Genomic DNA, 18,363 nt, shown 5'->3' with positions numbered 1-18,363 from the left:
ATGATCATTGCGGGCTTCGTACATAGCAAACGTTTTGTGGTCGTGTGTTCAAATCCATACCAAAGTGAAACTCGATGGTTCTCGGCTCTATAGATAGAAAGCAGCTGCTTATGATTGACAAACAGCTGTTTCTGGGTGAACCTCAGCGCTTACGAGAAGTCCCCAAAGGTTGATATCAAAGCGCGGTTTTCAAACTGGCGTGGAAGTCCGGCCTAAAAAACAGAAAAATCTCATATATTATAAGCACACATGAGAACATTTTTAACAACAACAACAACTTAACCATTGTGTGCTGTATTATCAGCAAATGTTTGAGCTCCAAAGAAATTCCCAAGCTTCTGGGAAGCACAGTTTTATTCTGAACTTTCTCAGGAGCAAATGGTTGCATTGAATACTGCTGAAAAATATGTTGCTTCCAAAATGTATCGCCCTGCTTGTGAGCCTAATATTAGGTGTTAAACTATGCGCAGGACAAGGGGACTTAACCGTCGAATCTCTCGACTGCAATTGCGATGTTGATATTGATATTGTGAAAAGGGTTCTGGAAAAGCTGGAAAAGCTCGAGAAACGTGTGGAGGAAATCTACAGCCGAAAGGAGAGCACCCAAGTGATCACAGCGTAATAAAGTGTTGTTGTATAAATAATTACGAAAAAAAGTTAAAATTCTTTTTGGTTTTATTGTATAGCACTTCGAGAACCAGTATGCCCGGCAGCTGCTTGGAAGCTACAACCGCCACATCTAAAAGTGGCATTTACAAGATTAAAGTTGAACGCTTCAGCGAAACTCCCTTTGAGGTGTGGTGTGATCAGGATTCCGATTTCGGCGGTTGGACAGTCATACAGCGGCGTGTCAATGCTGAGGTGGACTTCTATAGGAAATGGACGGACTATAAGATCGGTTTCGGCAACTTGGATGGTAACTATTGGATCGGGCTCGATAAGTTGCATGCGCTCACCACCAGCTGTGAACACGAGCTGTACATACGAATGGAAAGCTTCAGCGGTGTGAAATACTATGCGAGATATAATCTGTTCGTTGTGGGTAGCGAGGCGGAAGGCTACGTTCTAAAAACAGTGGGCGATTACAAAGGTGATGCAAGCGATTACTTCAAAAATCACGAAGGCAGCAAATTCAGCACATACGATCGTGATAATGATCGAAAGGACGATGATAATTGCGCGAAGAAGTGGCGTGGCGGTTGGTGGTATAACTGTTGCTATTGGAGGTGAGTTGCAATGGCATGATAATGCTAAATATTTGAACAATAAATAATATTTATATGCGCGTCCATTAACAGCAACTTGAATGGCGATTATACAAAAAAGAATGGCGGTGAGGGTGTAGTGTGGATCGGCATAAGCAGAGATGAGTCACTGAAGTTCGTGCAAATGATGATACGCCCGACGCAGGACTGCATGAAGCGGCTGTCATTGAAGTATTGAGCTATGCGTTTGCCAAACAATAAATTTTCTACGTCACGACGCTCAAGTGATGACCTTAAAAATGATTCTAATTACATTCTTTAAAAGTTATTATCTGCTGCAAATTTATTACTATAAATAAAAGAGAGCTAGAGAGAGATGAAAAGGCAAATGCTTTTTGATGTCGCTCTCGCTTTTGTGAAGAGAGATGTTCAAGATGTTGAGCGTGTTGTGTGTGACTCACGGAAAGCATGCTCTGATAAAGTTATCTGTTATTGTAGTAGCAGCAGAAATATTCCTGCAGTAATTTAGACAAATATTGTTGAGATGTCAATTCTTGAGTAAAAAACCGAGTCCATGCCGGTTACATATATACGACTGTCGTGGGAACGGCTTATCTTATAAGTAAAGTTATCATAAAAGTATTTATAAATATTGACATCGTCGTTTCAGCGGTGATATTTTGAAGCTAAATGGCAATAGATCAGGTCAGACAAGAAACAGAACTCAAGATTGAACGTTGCTGAGGCCCGTCAGTGGAAACCCTGATATGTCACTTATGGTTCCGCGTTCAGTATAGAACAGTGTATACTCAATTTGCCACGAGCTTTGTAATACTTGAAGAAAACGTCAGAGAATCTGTAAAATATATTTTTATATAAATGGTCAGCATGACGAGCTGAGTCGATTTAGTCATGTCCGTCCGTTTGAATATACGCCTACTAGTCTCTCAGCTTTTAGGATACATATGTACTTTTGTACTTGTTCTTTTATCATTAAGACTCTGCTCATTTGTCGATTACTATAGCATATAGCTGCCATACAAACTACACGATCGAAACCAAGAGCTTGTATGGAAAGCTTTGACGAGATATCTTCAATAAATTTGGCTATACTCTTTTCACTGAAATTCTGTTAAGTAATGAGTGACCTTTTTATACTCAGAGAGAAAAAGTGAGAGTAGAGTATCTGCTAGTTAGTTTTCCTAGTGTTTGGAGGCGGGAACTCTGTAGTGCCAGTTCGCTCCTTTGTCGCCCAAACCGGTTTTTTGTGGCCGAGCGAATGATGATATTAAATGAATACTAGTATGTATGTGAATGCGATATATTCGGAAATTTGAATTTGGTTATCTATTTTTGTATGAAACAAATAAAAATTTAGTTACTTTTCTTGTTCATATTTGTACAAAAATATTATAATATTATATACATATAAAAAAAATTAAGATTAAGAATTTTGCTCCAATAACATTTTACTAAAAATAAGAAAAGAAATTAATTCATGAATGGTTTGTGAGAAAAAGAAAAATTACGGAGATTTAATACATCCTTACTGAAAGAATAGAAAATTCACGTCATAAGTTTGATCTTGAATATAATAATGGCGGGCATTCTAAATATTCTCCCACAACATTCATGACAACTCCTTTGTAAGCAAAATGTGAGACGCTCTAAGTATCCCTTAGCCGAACTGCACAAACATTTGCGAAAATTTTGTGAAAAAGAATCTCATAAAAAACTATATTTCAGGGACTGGAGTCGCTCGTGTGAACGTAGAGTTACACTCAAACAGAATAGAACAGATAAGGAAGCATTCCTAAAATAATACACTTTTCCCGAAATACCTTAATGATATAAAACATCAAAGCTTCAAAATGATAATTGTATATTTTGAGACCATATGAAAAATTCATCGCCTATGTAAATGTTTATTAGACTTACCCGTCAAAAAAAGCCACTGCCACAGCAGCGTCCACATTAAAATTTAATTATTTGCCACTAACTAAAACGCCTCACTAATTGGCATCACTGCTCAGCTAAATTGCCTGCAAGCCCATCTATGCATCGCCGCTCTGTCCACATTTTGACAGACTATTTGCCAAACAAACAGCACTTGAAGTTAACGGAAGCGATGGGGCGAAGGAGAGTTCGCAGTGAAAAGTTGCATTCACTGTTTAGGCTCCAGACGTCACAAGCCACACACATATCACTCAATCAACTTGGCAAGCGGCGGACAAATGATGTAGCAGGGCGACTGCATTCGCAGCAAAGTTGTTTGTATGTGTGTATGTTTGTGCGCATGTGTCCAGTGATGATAACAATAAAAAGTGGGCAAACAGCAGAAAAGCTTAAAGGTTAATTAATTTTAAATAATCGACTGCGAATGTCAGTTGTAATTGTTGTGTTTAGGCCGTTGATTAATTGTCGACAGTGTTTGGTGAAAAAAAAATGGCAGTCACGTGTTTAAAAGAATGCTTGTATAGTATATGTAATAAAGTTGAGACAGTAAAAAATACGAAAGATTAAAAAAAAAAAATTTTTAAATATTTATAGGCATAAAAATTTAATCTTTAATAGGGGAAACTTTATTTTTATTTATACCATATGTGTGATACTAAAAAAAAATATATACATATGTATACATACATATATACTACTAAAAACCATAACACTTTATATAATGTCTACGCGCATGAAAAAACCATTGCAGTCTTATATCATTATGTAATGAATGTATGCCCTTAGGCTTTACAGAAATTATGAATAAAACAAGTAAGGAACAGCTGAATTCGGTTCACACCGACCATTATCACAGCAAAATTACTTGAAGAGAGGATACGAATTTGTCGCTAACAAGGACACGTCCACATATAGGTTTTGCTTACTATATTAGACTTTGAGTGCAAACTGAATGCTCAATTAGGTTAAAATTGAATGGAAGCCTTCAAGTATTGTTTCATAAAGTGTTCATAAATTAAAAAATTTTAGCAAGAAAAATGTTACAGTCAAAAGATTAGACTCTTCTCTCTTTAATGGGCGAAGTGAAGGTAATTTTTTCAGTAAGCACGAGGAAGCTCTATATCAATACTTGATTGCAATTTTTTTAGTTCTAACGCAGCTGAAGAATTTTGGTTGAAGTTGGCTGCACTTCTTTCAAAATGTCACAAAGAAAGTGTTTTTCAGACGCTTCCTTTCATGTCACTAATTTTAATATCAACCCCAAACTTAAAAAAAATCCATCAAGCTTAATAAAGAGCAGTCGACAAAGTTTTTTCGTATTTCTAATCGAACTTTAACTTATTTTTTTATATTGAGTATGAACTTGAATGAACCAAATATGCCATTTCAGTCGACCATTATTTGCCATTTTTCCGCTTGAGATATTATTCCATCAGTATAAAACTTTTCTGGTTTCTCGGCGAAAAACTGCGGCAAGTAATTTTCACAGGCTTATCTTGAAGCCAACTTCACTCCATTAAGGGATTTCTGCATTGACTGAAAAAATGCATCAAAACTTCCCAGCCACGCTCTCGCAGTTTTTGCCGAGTCATCAAAGATGTATGTATATGGTCTAGTGTTGTCCTAATGGAAGACTTTCTGTTGATCAGTTCTGGTCGTTTTTTCGACTGCTTGCTTCAAGCTCATCAGTTGTTGACAGTAAAATGTAGAAACAATCGTTCGACCAGGCTGGATAGGCTGATAGTGGATGATTCCTTTCCAATCCCACCAAACACTCAGCATAACCTTTCGAGGCGTCAATCCTGGCTTTGCGACCATTTGTTGTGCTTCACCACACTTGGACTATGATCTTCTTCGCATAATATTGTCGTATTTGATCCACCTTTCGTCTCCTGTTACCATTCGCTTCAGAAATGGTTCGATTTCGTTTTGCTTTTGTTAAATAGTTTAAAACCATTTGATGATGAATGTTAAGTTCTTTAGCGATGTCATGGCTGTTTATGTGACAATGTGATGGGTAGCAGTGGAGATATACAACTGCAACGACATCTATTGACAAAATACGAAAGGATTTTTTCCAATTATATTCATACTTTATTATATGCAATATAAGGTTCCGTAAAGTATAAGAATACATAAAAAGAATTAGTACATAGTTCGGTCAAACAAGCATCGTGTGTACAAAGGTCAGTCACATTACAAAATAATAAATAAATAATTATTAAGCAAAATACATTTTCGATTCAAGTTTGTGCTTTCAATAACCATTAGCTGCGCGATACAAAGCACCAAACCTCCTGCAACATATTGCGCGCGGGTATAATTGTGAGAGAGTCCCTTTCCAGACGCCAACGTGAGCAACTTTCTTGGCGCCAGGAACAAGCGATCGCGCTTGGGCAGCCAGCGGGCGGCCCTCCTGCAAGCACAGCAGGTAGACTGTGTAGGTACGACATGATCGGGAGTAACGAGCCAAAAGGCAATGTGAAGGAAGTTAAAGTATTTTTTTTTAATTTTTTATTATGTTGTTGTGGTTGTAGTATTGTCTTATTATTTTCACTTAAAGCCGCTTGCGATATGATTATTAAAGAGTATTAAGGAGCAAAGCGAGTCGAGCAAGTATTCGTTGTGATTGGCGATTTGTGATAAACTTCTGACATGATGTTGCAACGTCGATATGGCATGTTGCATATATATTACGTGTGCACAGATTTCACGGGCAATCTGCTGTGCATAATAGCGCAAGACGAATTTACTTTTACTTCGTTGGAAAGAGCGTGAAGAGCAAACGGTTGATGATCCATGATATTAATATAGAGATTAGTTTCATATTTGCATATTTTGCTTTTAATTAACTGAAATTAATTTATGTTGGTATAGAAAATTAGTGAAAATGCCTTCCATAACAAAAGAAAGTTCAAATTATATTTTTAGGTCTCTAACAAAATATCCAATTGAATTATGTTATGGATTTTTATGTATATTTTATCAGTTGAATTGTCTATAGGATTTGTAATTAGTAATATGAGAATGTAAGAATACTATTTTTGGTACTTCTTGTATTGTATATCTTCCATCGATGTTTTGAATGTTAATTTATCCTTAAAGATCTTCTTCTTTCTACTCGGAAATACCGACCTATTTAAACCCTGTTTGTACATTTATTTTCATTCCTTTATTCATCGAAGACTCTCTTGCAACAATGTGGTTTAAACTCAGTAATTAGATTAAAAGCAAAGTCCAAGAAAAATGCTTCCAAGTTTTTCGGTAACTACTGGTATAAATCAAATAAACTGGTATAATCCAATGAAATAAAATATAACACATGCCGATTTAACAAAATATGAAAATACTATTTTGTATTGAATTTTAGGAAATGTCTTTAATGAAGTCTATCAAAGATGACGAACTTTCCGAAAAATGCACCCAAGAACAACCAGTAAGTATTGGGAGATTGTTTTTTAGCAACATTCCACTAATTATCAATGGTCAGTTCGTATAATAGTTGAGCTTTAATTAAAGTGTTTATGGACCTTTCTTGATCTGTTTCCGAATAAGTCTGATATATGTACCGATTCATAGCAGACTCGATTGTATTGCAACGACACTGCTAGTTTACATGAAAAATGTCCCTCTTTTTTATAAGACTAAATTGTGATCGGTAAATAATTACTTTGCCATTTACAGCTTAATCTTAAACAGGTGTATGCAGAGTAAGTTAAGCGGTCAACAGCTCTCTGGGGTGTATTGAAGCCAATTGCCTTAGACAACTTTTGAAAGAGTCAGGAATGCTATGTCAATAAAGACAAAGATGATAAATACAACCCTGTGTTAACTCTTGGTGACGTGTAGAAACATTTTTATACGCAGAAATGAGTAGCATTCAAAAGGAAATATCGAAGAATCTATAACTACATAAATGATCAGCGTGACGAGCTCAGTTGGGTTGGTTATATACATTTGTCCTTCCGATATCTTTTTGAGATATCGATCTGAAACATGTCCTTTCCTTTACAAGAAGTTACTCATTTGTCAGAACCGCTAATTCTCAGACCACTATAGCATATAACTGCCGTACAAACTGGCTCATCAAAAAAAGTTGTCGCATGGAATGTTATCTTAGGTAGTAGTCCAATGGCCAAAGAAATGGTTCCGATCAGACCACTACAGCGCATAGCTGCCATATGAACTGAATGATCGAGACTAAGTATATGTTCGGAAAAAATGTAAATTTGACAAGTTCTCTTAACGAATTTCGGCATGTATTATTTTCCAAGGCAACGATGCAGTATTCGATAAAATTGTACAGATCAGAGGACCATATCATAAAGCTGTTAAGTTAAAAACATATCACTGAAATAAAACACACAAACAAGAGATCCTCAAGGAGGCCTTGCAGTTTTGAAAATACTAAAACAGTAAAGACTTAAAAAGTGCCCAAGCAATAAAAATATTTCTCATTTTGTTCGTCCACCTCGAAGCAGCTACTTCCATGCAATTATGACCCGCCCACACACAAATATAATTTGCCTATTGTCACCACAAACAACGCGTCTTTGTTGGCATTTTACTTTCGTTGGAGCTGTTAAGAAAATTGCGAAATAGCAAAATTCTGCCCACTTTCGATTTCGATACGGCGCAGAAAGTACATTGGCCCAAAGATTGAGCTGGAGAAGCGTTGTCGCCACGTTTTCCACACCAAATTTGGTCAATATATGCAGCGTGGCCGGCAAAAGCAAAAAAATAGGATAAGAAAACGAAAACACCTACACACATGCAAATACACACACACACACATATGCTGATAATGTATGAATGTCAAATATTTATGTGTGTGTCTCTGCGCCGCGTTTCGCCATGCGCACTTGGCTTGCCAAAGCTTTTTTCAACATTTGTGGCATTTTCGAAAGCCGATGCTTTGGACAGCTGAAGCGCATGCATGCACACATACGAACACATGCTCAGCTATACTGACTGGCAACTGGCGGCTGGCAGCGCATAAACATTTTCCTAAACTCACTAAATCGTTTGTTATGCTAGTTATCTTGATGCGCGTTCAACGGTCGCGCTTAGCGGTATGGTACAGCTGTATGCTCTGTGCGCGCTGGTCACCTTGATTTGTTGAGAAAATTGCAAATTTTGGCATTTCAACGAAAACATTTTCACCGCTCATCGCGCGCAGAGCGGCGGCAAAGAAGCGCACGGCCGCTCGCCGCTCCAAGGAGTTGTACTGAAAATCACCGACAATGATGAGCTGCTTTCCTCGCCTCGTTGTGCGGCAAGCTGATCTGGGCAAAGCGATAAGCGGCGGTGGGTGCACGCCGCCATGTGCAGGCGCTCAGCTGGAGCGCGGTGGCGGCGGCGACGCGTGTTGGCCGCGAACGAAAGTGAAATTTTGCGTCCTAAGAATTGGCGGATAACTTGAACAGCTGTTCAACCAGCCAAGCCAAGCGCATTGCTCCTGTTGTGCGCTGTTTAGCTACTGTTTGCTGTTTGTTGTTGATGTTGTTGTTGTTTCTGTTGACTGCCACAGCTACCGTTGCGTCGAAAAGGAATGAACTTGCTATTGCAATTATTTTCACAACATTTACGGGCGCTTTATGTGGTTGTTGTTATTGTGAGTTATTGTTGTTGTTGTAGTTCAACGATGCATGCGTAAATAAATCGATTACCACGCTGTGATAAGAGCTTCGCGCCGCAATGCTTATTGCAGACCAGTGTTGCTTTGCGCTTGTTGCTGTTGTTGTTGTTGCGCGCGCATTTCCATAAACACACATTTGCTTTTTAGTTTTATTGAATAACAATTTTTCCTTACCCTAACACCATGTGTATTTGTTTTTATTTTTTATTGTTGTTGTTTTTGTTGTACATTTTGCCCATTTGCTCTTGTCTTGCAAACTAGTTTACGAGCGCCGTTGCCATTGTTTTTCAGTGTTAAGTGGGGCCAATGTACTTGACAATCATGCCGCCAACACACATTCGACAGACCGTTAGCCCGGCGCTCGGCGTTCGGCGCTCGGTTCGTGGGTGACTGATTGATTTGCCTATGCAAATGAATTCTGCTCCGGATTCGCATTGAAATCGAAATTCGTAAAATGAATGACATTTAACAACAACAAAAGCAGCAGCAATGAAGTGCGCAACAACACCAAATGGTGGTAGCCGCTATACTTAGCGCTCGGTCACAAAGGCCATGAAGGCAGCACAAAAAGACAATGTCGATCGCTTGGAGCTGGTACGCGCGCGCATTCAAAGCGCCTGACTCGCCTCCAAATACATATTTATAAACATACATACATAATTCATATGTGTAGGTGTGTGTGCTTGCATTGAAATCCATTCCGTTGCATGTTTATGCTAATCCATCGGCTCGTTTATGCAAATGCTTTATATGGGCAGTGAGAAAATTGACAACCCGACGAGCGATCTATCGCGGCGGATAATCACAGGCAATTATAAGATTTCATTCAACAAAATAATTCAAAGTTATTGCCATATTGTTGCATAAATAAAGTGTAGAAGTACTGTAATCTAAAAAATAATATATTCTCTACACATTTTATGCAACTGATTTACTTAGTGCTGATCCTTAGGGTAGAGTCTATGATAGCCATCAGCAGGTTCGTTACGACGATTCGTCGATAAACGAAGGTTTTTATTCGTCTTTAGGAGCTTTTGGTTCCAGAAAAATCTACGAAAGCATGATCCCGTGGATTGCTGTAACACCTAAGCTAATCGAACCTAATTTAACAAGAGTAACAGTCGTAACAAAGGATTGGAATAAAATAACTTGGATTCGGGATTCATAAAGTCGTTCTTATTAAAGAAAAAGTAAATAGCATTGTTCAGAAAAATTAATTCAATCTTAATGCAAACACTGAAAGATCGTGAAGTCTCTGTATCCGATCTATTAAATTTTTGGTGACGTGTATATTAGTATATACTATATTTTTCGAACATGGAAAGATTTTCGTCGACTTCAACCGCACCAAGAAAGACTTTGATGGAATTCTTCCTTAATATTACTGTTGTCAAATCACTTAAGAGTCAGACTGGTGTGAGAAAGACTATCAGCATCTCTCCCGGCTGTAAATTTCATTAAAGAATTTTGTAAGGTTTACCTATCATCTTCGAAACGTATAATGCATACCGAGTCGACAATTATTTATAATGGTAAATCTAGCAAATAGCTAAAGGAACAGCATGGAACGAGCCACAAAGTTTAAGAAAAATTTGCTAAGGAAAAATCTTACCTATCTAGGATTTGATGGAAGTCAGTATGGTACCTAGGAGAGAGAGTTAAAATGTGTTTAAACATACTTTATCAAGCTCCTATTATACCCCTCAACTTTTGGCCTGGATCGATTTCGACATTATCTACAGAGTGCGTTCCAAAGTAAGCAGGACTTAAAAAAAACAGAACGAATGGTTATTTCGGCAAAATAAATTTATTTTATTCAAAATAGTTTTCTTCTGCTTCAATACTGCTTTTTGCACGGTCCAAAAGCATGTCGAACGAGTGTTCTAGCTCGTTGGCCGGTATGGCCGTCAGTATGCCGATGTAAGCCTTTTGAATGGCCTATACGTCCACTTAACGCTTTCCTTTTATGGGCAAATGCATTTTTCCGAAAAGGAAGAAGTCACACGGTGCCATATCAGGTGATTACGGGGAGTAGTTAATGGTTAAAATGTGATTTTTGGTCAAATAATCGTCCTTCGAATTCTGGATTCTGAGCAACTTTTGGTCGTCAGTCAATTTGTGCGGAACAAACCGGCACACACCTTTCGTAAGCCCAAATGTTCGGTCAAAATGCGATAAATCGATGTTTTGGAGATATTCAATTCCATTTTCATGCCTTTCAATGATGATTTCGGCTGATTTTTTGATGAATTTACGCACAGTTTCCGGTGATCACGGATTTTGATTGGCCTGCATGTTGATCGTCATTTATGTCCTCACGACACTCCCTCACTCTACTACGGGATAGGCAATCATCGCCATAAACTTGTTTCATCAATTGAAACGTTTCGTTAAAAGTTTTACCAATTTAAAACAAAATTTAATGTTGGCTCTTTGTTTGAAGCTCATTTCCGCACCGATAACACAAACACACGGACACTTAAAACTTAATAACTTCACTTCCAATCAATGAAATGTCATGAAATTCTCACTGGATAATCGTGGATTCTAACGCACGTCGATGGCGCCACCAGGGGGCGCTAGATTCAAAAAGTCCTGTTTACTTTGAAACGCACCATGTATGTATATATAAAATATAGACAGTGTCGAGTTATAAATAACAATTTAGCCTGAGCACTGTTGTTCATTGTCATTTTATGGGAAACGATTGATTTTCATTTCTTTCAACCATTTTCTTTTTAATCTTCAATTAACCAGTTTTTATGTTCCTTGCACAACTTGTTTTGGGTTAATATTTTTTATTAGATGAGGCAAGTTTCTTCTGTTCAACGGCGACCGCAAAACCAATTTTTGGATGGGTTTTCCGACCTGTCTAATCGCTGGCACTTTTATTTGTGACGATTGTTGCTTCCTTCGGACTTCTTGGTCTGCTTTTGTGAGTTTTTTTTACTATTGGCTTAATATCAGCCTTTGACAAGAATCATGAGACTTTATTCTATACAGCCACAACAAAGCTCGAAGTCGTTTTTTACTGACTACCAGTTTTATGGCTTGAATCATCGGTTTTTATTAAAGAACCAACTTTGTTCCAACTTCGGATGGAACTTGACTTGACTGAGAACTTTTATTTTGAACTTTGTGCTGAAACAGTAATTGACCTTTAATTATTAATATTAGCGTCAGCTGAGTTCTGCAGCTCAAGCCCCCACATATCTTTTGATATGTAGTCCACACCTGGCATATTTCAATTAAACGTGATTTTAACACCCGACAATTTATATATTTATACAAAATATATTCATCCATATTAAATTTGACTCAAGACCAAGTGTTATATTTGTTAGGGAATTTTAAATATTTTTGTGCTGATGAAAATATTCCCTAGAAGTTTTCTATAGCAAGAACTTTTGCATAAAAATTCATTCTGTGGAAAACTGCAATATTTTCTTCATTTATACCCCATAGCGTGCCATTCTATGCCAACTACAACACTTTGCTCCAATTCTCTACACATAAACAAATAAATATATTTGTACTTCTCACAGCGAGATATTGTCTTACAGCATTGCCATTTGCCATATGTTGCGCATAAATAATAAATATTGACAGATTTGCATGTTTACACCAGCTCAAAGCAAAGAAAAGATTAAAATAAAAAAATTGAAATGAAAAAATTAAAACAGTCCAACGATTTGTTGAAGCGCGTTTTCCATTTCATTCGTTTCGATTTTTCGTTTTCTTATCAAATGCATAAGCTTGTGTGCGTGTGCACCGGCAGCAGCAGCCAGCAATTGACAAGTCGAACAAATTGACGTGACTGCCACAGTCACGATTTGGCAGCAAATGCCGGTGCAACATTTTACTTAAGCTGCGCAGTGCTTTATATTGTTGTTGTTGTGGTTTTTGCTGTTATACTTTTACGTTAAATGCTCCATTTATATTTATAAAGCGATATTCTGATTATTTTTCAATTTTTGTTTTGCTGTTTCTGTTGTTGTTGCTGAGCGTTGGAGGCGCTGGGTTATTACGCTTCGCTTTTATTTAGAAGTGTTTACATTTATTCCATGTATTTAATGAGAAAATACTTTTTCTACTACTTTTAGCTTTATCCCCTTTTCACCAATCATTTGCCATATTTGTAAGCGTTTCCAGTCGTTTAATTCTCTCGCAGGTTTGTTGCTTAAGTCTTCTGTTTCTTTCATTTACAGGCGGCGCAGTCAATTACTCGCAAATTTTAAATGACATTCATTTGGTATTTTTATTTTCACATTTTTCATTACGAACCACACATATACACTACCTTTTTGTTATCGTTTTGTTGTTGTTGTCATAGTTAGATTACGCAAGCCGTTTACTCGCCTCGCGGCTCACCTGGTCTGACTCGCTGGCCCGCTGCAGCTCAAATCTGTCATCCGAAATTAATCTTGCGTCTTTTAAGTGTCTGACATATAAATTTGACACATTTATTTTGTCTGCTGTCCAGTGATGCGGCTACCGCTGGACGCGCTCGCTGTTCGCTGTTGGTTATCAGCGCCACTCGCTCATTGTACATCACAACACTTTCGTTTTTCAGCTGCCAGCCAGCTGCGATTGCACCCTCTTGGACTGGCTGGTGGAATGTCTGATGAAAACGTATGCGTGCAGTGGCGGCGCTGAAACAATTAACGGGAGGGACAGGGGAAAGAGAAGAGGATATTAATTTATGGAGATTTTTTTGCCAGTGAAAAAATACCCATCTTCGGAGGGATTGCTTATATTACAGTCTTGTAAAATTACTACACTGCTTTCTAAGTTAACAGTGAGATACATCGTTCGGTAAAAATCAGACCGCTGGCATTAAGGATAATATATATTGCCTCTAACTTAAAGGCCTTTAGAATTTATTAAAATTTCACTTAAACTTTAATTTTCAGATTTCTCAAAAATGCCAATGGAATAATTATGCTTCGCTGACAGCAGTCAGTCACACTTGTATCCCAGATAGTTCAAAAATTCCCGAAATTATCATAACTTATAATATTATTAGTGTGTACTCCGAAAATTATGCACTTTGAACACACACTGAATTTCTAGAGTTGGAGTTTTCGAAATTTTCTGATTTAGCTTTTGAAGGGTGTGACGGCTAAGTCTTAACTAAAGAACATCTATCAACAGCATAATACGACATACTCTCATAACCTAAACGTTCATAAGTAATATCTAGAAGTACGATAATCGATTTTGAGCCGCCTTTAAGTAACTTGGCAATATATGTATATTATGATATGGAAACGCGGTAAAATCTATATTGTATGAAACCTTTGAAGAATGAATTCGCTAACAGCTAGAGGTTTTGGCTTTTGAAATTTTGTTCTTTTTTGTAGACAGACTTTTATTTGGAAAGAGAGAGAGAGAGAGTGGTAAAGCTGTTCATTTAGTTCTTAAGAAAAAAATTTCCCAATTGTCGATCATTATTTTGGGAATTATATAATTTATGCTTTTTGAAAGGAAAAACATAGTTGAAGCAAAAACTTGGCTTGATGATGAGTTTCCGGATACTGCCATCGAAGATTGATGTGCTAAGTTTAGACGTTTTGAGGTGAGCACTGAAGGCGGTGAACAGGTCGGTGAATGGGCGCCCTAAACAGGTTATCACCGACCAACATATGAAGAAAGTTTATATTTTAGATGACCGTAAGGTGAAGTTGTTCGAGACAGCAGGCACTCTCAAGATATCAACTGAACATATACTCGTACATCATATCATTGACGAAGATTCGGGTATGAAAAAGCTACGTGCAAAGTGTGTGCTGCGCGAGGTTACTTATGACCAAAAACAAGGACGAGTTGATGATTCGGAGGAGTGTTTGGAGATGTACTGGCGTAATAAACGGAGTTTTTGCGTCGATATGTGACAATGGATGAAACATGGCTCCATCATTTCACTCCGAAGTTCAATCGACTGTTATCCGAGTGTACTGTACGATAAATACGCTTCAAAGCGTGCAAAACTGTAATAGTCAGCTGGCAAGGTTACGGTTAATTAATCTTATTGACTACCTTGAAAAAATAAGGACCAAAATGGCTATTACATTGCTGTTGAATTATTGAAACATTTGAACGACGAAATCTCTGAAAAACAGTCGTATTTGAAGAAAACGAAAGTTCATGAATTAGGCTGGGACGAAGTTTTCGTCGAATGAAGAGGTGATCGCCGAAATTGAGGCCTATGTTGAAGTAAAGGAGAATTCGTACTTCAAGGTAACAATGTTGAATAAAAAAATGAGTTTTGACAAAAAATATGTTTTACTATGGTAGGGCGGGGACTTATCAATTGACCTGTACGACCTCTTCGAGTCGGCAAAGACTAAGACAATGCAGTGATGCAGTTCACTATCAAAAAACTCCAGCCTCTGAATTGTAGTTATGGCGGCAAAAAACATTTCAGAAGTAATTTTGTGGAGTGGCACCACCACCACCGACTGAAACCCTCCTTAGTTTCGCCTTTGTACGACCGCATGCGAGTCATAGAAGCATATCATACGAGAAAATAATAAAGAAACATACAGCGGCACAGCACTCACATGCTCCCTGCTCGGGTGTGTGTGTGTATTTATAAGAGGTGTGCTGCGCATGCGCGTTGCCGAGTTTAATTTGAATGCATTTAAACAATTTTTTCGTGCAGCTAAACTGCAGCGTTTGCGTCAGCGATTTACTTGCGACTCGTAAGGAGTTGCCTTGGCAGCGCGCCACATCACTGGTCCCGGTACATATGTATGTATGTATGTGTGCATGAGGTGGTGCTGCTGGCAATGTTGCGGTCTTGTGAATTTGTGAATTTGTCATCTCGTTAAAAACGTGACATATGCATGTGTCCACGTCGACATTTGCTCGTCAACGCAGCGATTTTTTCAATTATCAATTTTGACAATTTAATTTGGATTATCTCTGTGGCGTCAGCATGAATATCGTGAGTGTGGCAGCGACAATGTTTTGTTCGTTGTTCAAAATATTTTCGTAATTTCGGATTTTCTCGTCGCACGGTTGGTGCTTATGATTGCCTAAATAAATATTTAACTTAACTTTGCATATATACATACATATGTATGTATTTCTCCCCAACTGCTGGAGCTCATTTATTTCGCGCTGTGGCAAGGCTGCCTGCCGAAATTGCATAATTCGCAGCGTTTTAGCGCGTTGCACGTTCACATTCACTCGCATTCGCGGGCTCGTTGCCGTGGCGCACTCGTTCGTGTCCGGCTGGCATCGCGTTTGCTTGTCGCGTTCTTTATTGTTGCAATGCGTTGCTTGCAATCGTTTATTGACTGCAAAGCAATACAAATTGCCACTGATTACCGCATAAATCTCGCGCAATTTGTTGGCGTCGCAGCGTTTTGTTGCATTTTCTTTATTCTTTTTGAGCCAAAATATTGAATACAGCGACTCTTTCACTTCCCGCTTGGAGACTCGCGTGCGTTGCGATTACGCATGCGCAGAGTTAACAATTTACAATTGTGCAAAATCAATAATCTGTGCGCCCCCTCCCTCTACCCACTACCAATCGAGCCGCGCAACACTTTTTATATTTCTCCTACTTATACTAAAAGCACCTCTGCCCTTGAGTGGCTGCGCATGCGCGGCACTCTCGCGTTGCACTTGCACTTGCGCGCTTGTATTTACATAATAATTTGCGACTTCGCTTATTGTTTGTTGTTTTTGCATTAACTTCCTTTGACCACCTTCGTATTTTGTCCATTATTTTTATTTTTTTTTTGTTTGCGCACAGAGTCCATACTCCGCTGTGGCAGCATTATATTTGGGTGCCTACAATTTTTTATGCAACAAAGTAAGAAAATATTTACTATTTAAACTACCGTTATGTGTGGGTCATGTTAAGTGCAATTGTGAGAGTTCAACACATCATTTACGTTTTGATTTGATTGAGAAAATAAACACAAATTTTGGGTTAGAAAACCCTGCTTTGAGTGAGGTTAGAAAAAATATGTATAAATTGGAATTCTCTCTTTAATTTCTGTTCTATTGTAGTAAACCAGCAAGCGTAAGCATTATCTGTTGATTATTTTGAGAGTTCTCGACAAGAGTTTACATATTAAGCTTAGAGATGCTAAAATATGTAGCTTTGTTTCTGGGTTTATAGCTTCATTTCGAGTTTATACTTAACTCCGAGTTTCGAATTTCGGGTTAACTTTACTTGTATTTGTAAAGTCGCAAAGGTTTGCCCTAAAGATAGATGATTACCGAAATTTGAGAGATTTTTCGGGCATATTTGGAATTTAAGTTTCTAATAACAAATACTTGCGATGTGCATAACTCTTTATAATAATTAACAGGGCAAGGACATCAGCATCTGGGTACACGGTCATAAAGAAATAGAAGGAAATCAAAATGTAAACAGAGCAGCTGAAGACACAATACCGCTAAGCTTTCCTAGGCCATTCAACTCCCTCCTGGATTGTTTCAAGCAGTGGACCATAGAAGAACACCTCTGGTCTTGGAGCACAAGCAACACTAGGCATACCTTAAAGATTCTTTGGAATAGTGTTGATGGCTGATAGACCAAAAAGCTCTTACTTCTAGGCGAAAGGGAAGTTAGTAGTAATGAATCGGTAATTACAGGGTATTTACGCTTAAGATCCCACCTTCAGAAAATTGGAAAAGTGGATACGTCGCTGGAACTTTGAGACGCTGGAAAACTACCCATACCAATGCCTAGCCTTTAGCCGTATAAAATGGGCCATATTCCAACTCAAGAGATATTGAGCAGTTGGGTTTTCACCCCAACCAGGCATATTACAAAATGCACTGAGATGCTGGATAAGACTTAATTTTGGTTAACAGCCGGGAGCACAATGTGCCTAACAATGGCCTAAGTGCGCCAGCCTTCGGTCTCCTTTTGCAATTAACCAACTTCCGAACCAGCAGGGCAGATTATCTTTGCCTCTGATTATGTGATTGGCTAATAAAAATAAAGTACAATTTATTCCTTGTCTCTAAGAAAATGTTCGATAGAGGAAGTAATAAATAAATTTAAAATTTCTGATGTCTACTAGCTACTCAAATCTTAATCAGATTAACAAAAGGAGTCACATTTTCAAGTACTATGACTCAAATCTTTATTTTCACCTTCAAATAGGCTTCTGTGCCAATATAAGCAGGACACTTGGCCTCGGCTGGGAAGGTTTTCAGTGCCTTAGACGAATTTTGTTGTTTTTTAGGTTTTGGCTCATTTGTGGAGCGCCATTGTTTATTGACAGTTGGACAACTTTGACGTCACATTCATATTGATTCGATTTGCACGGGTATTTTGTAAGGACCAGTCTGAGCCATTTTTGATCGAATGGTATTAAAGTACTAATATTAATAGTAATATTGTTATCCTATGGGTGGTTGTGTAGAGGTTTTGTTTTATTATAATTCTCCTACAGCTGTAATGGATTGTAAAGAGATTTGCATTCCCGATTCCAAGAAGAGAATAGAAATGTCAGGTATTTGAAGCCGATGTCGTGGTGTTAGAAAGAACTTATACTTGCGGTGCAAAATGTAATATGCTGTACTTTTTACAAC

At 38.0% G+C, this 18,363-nt stretch overlaps 1 protein-coding gene across 1 annotated transcript; it reads left to right on the top strand.

Moving 5' to 3' along the window:
* Positions 1 to 369: 369 nt before the first annotated feature.
* On the top strand, positions 370 to 1,629 carry LOC120777430 (fibrinogen C domain-containing protein 1-like). The gene is made up of 3 exons (XM_040108737.1): positions 370 to 618; positions 687 to 1,226; positions 1,299 to 1,629. Exons 1-3 carry the CDS (start codon positions 407 to 409, stop codon positions 1,441 to 1,443), a joined length of 897 nt encoding a protein of 298 aa, XP_039964671.1. The 5' UTR covers positions 370 to 406; the 3' UTR covers positions 1,444 to 1,629.
* Positions 1,630 to 18,363: the final 16,734 nt, after the last annotated feature.

This window comes from Bactrocera tryoni, chromosome 5 (genome assembly GCF_016617805.1).
Source record: "Bactrocera tryoni isolate S06 chromosome 5, CSIRO_BtryS06_freeze2, whole genome shotgun sequence".
Lineage (NCBI taxonomy): Eukaryota > Metazoa > Arthropoda > Insecta > Diptera > Tephritidae > Bactrocera > Bactrocera tryoni.
Note: the sequence above shows the minus strand (reverse complement) of the source record. Positions and strands in the feature narration are given on the sequence as shown.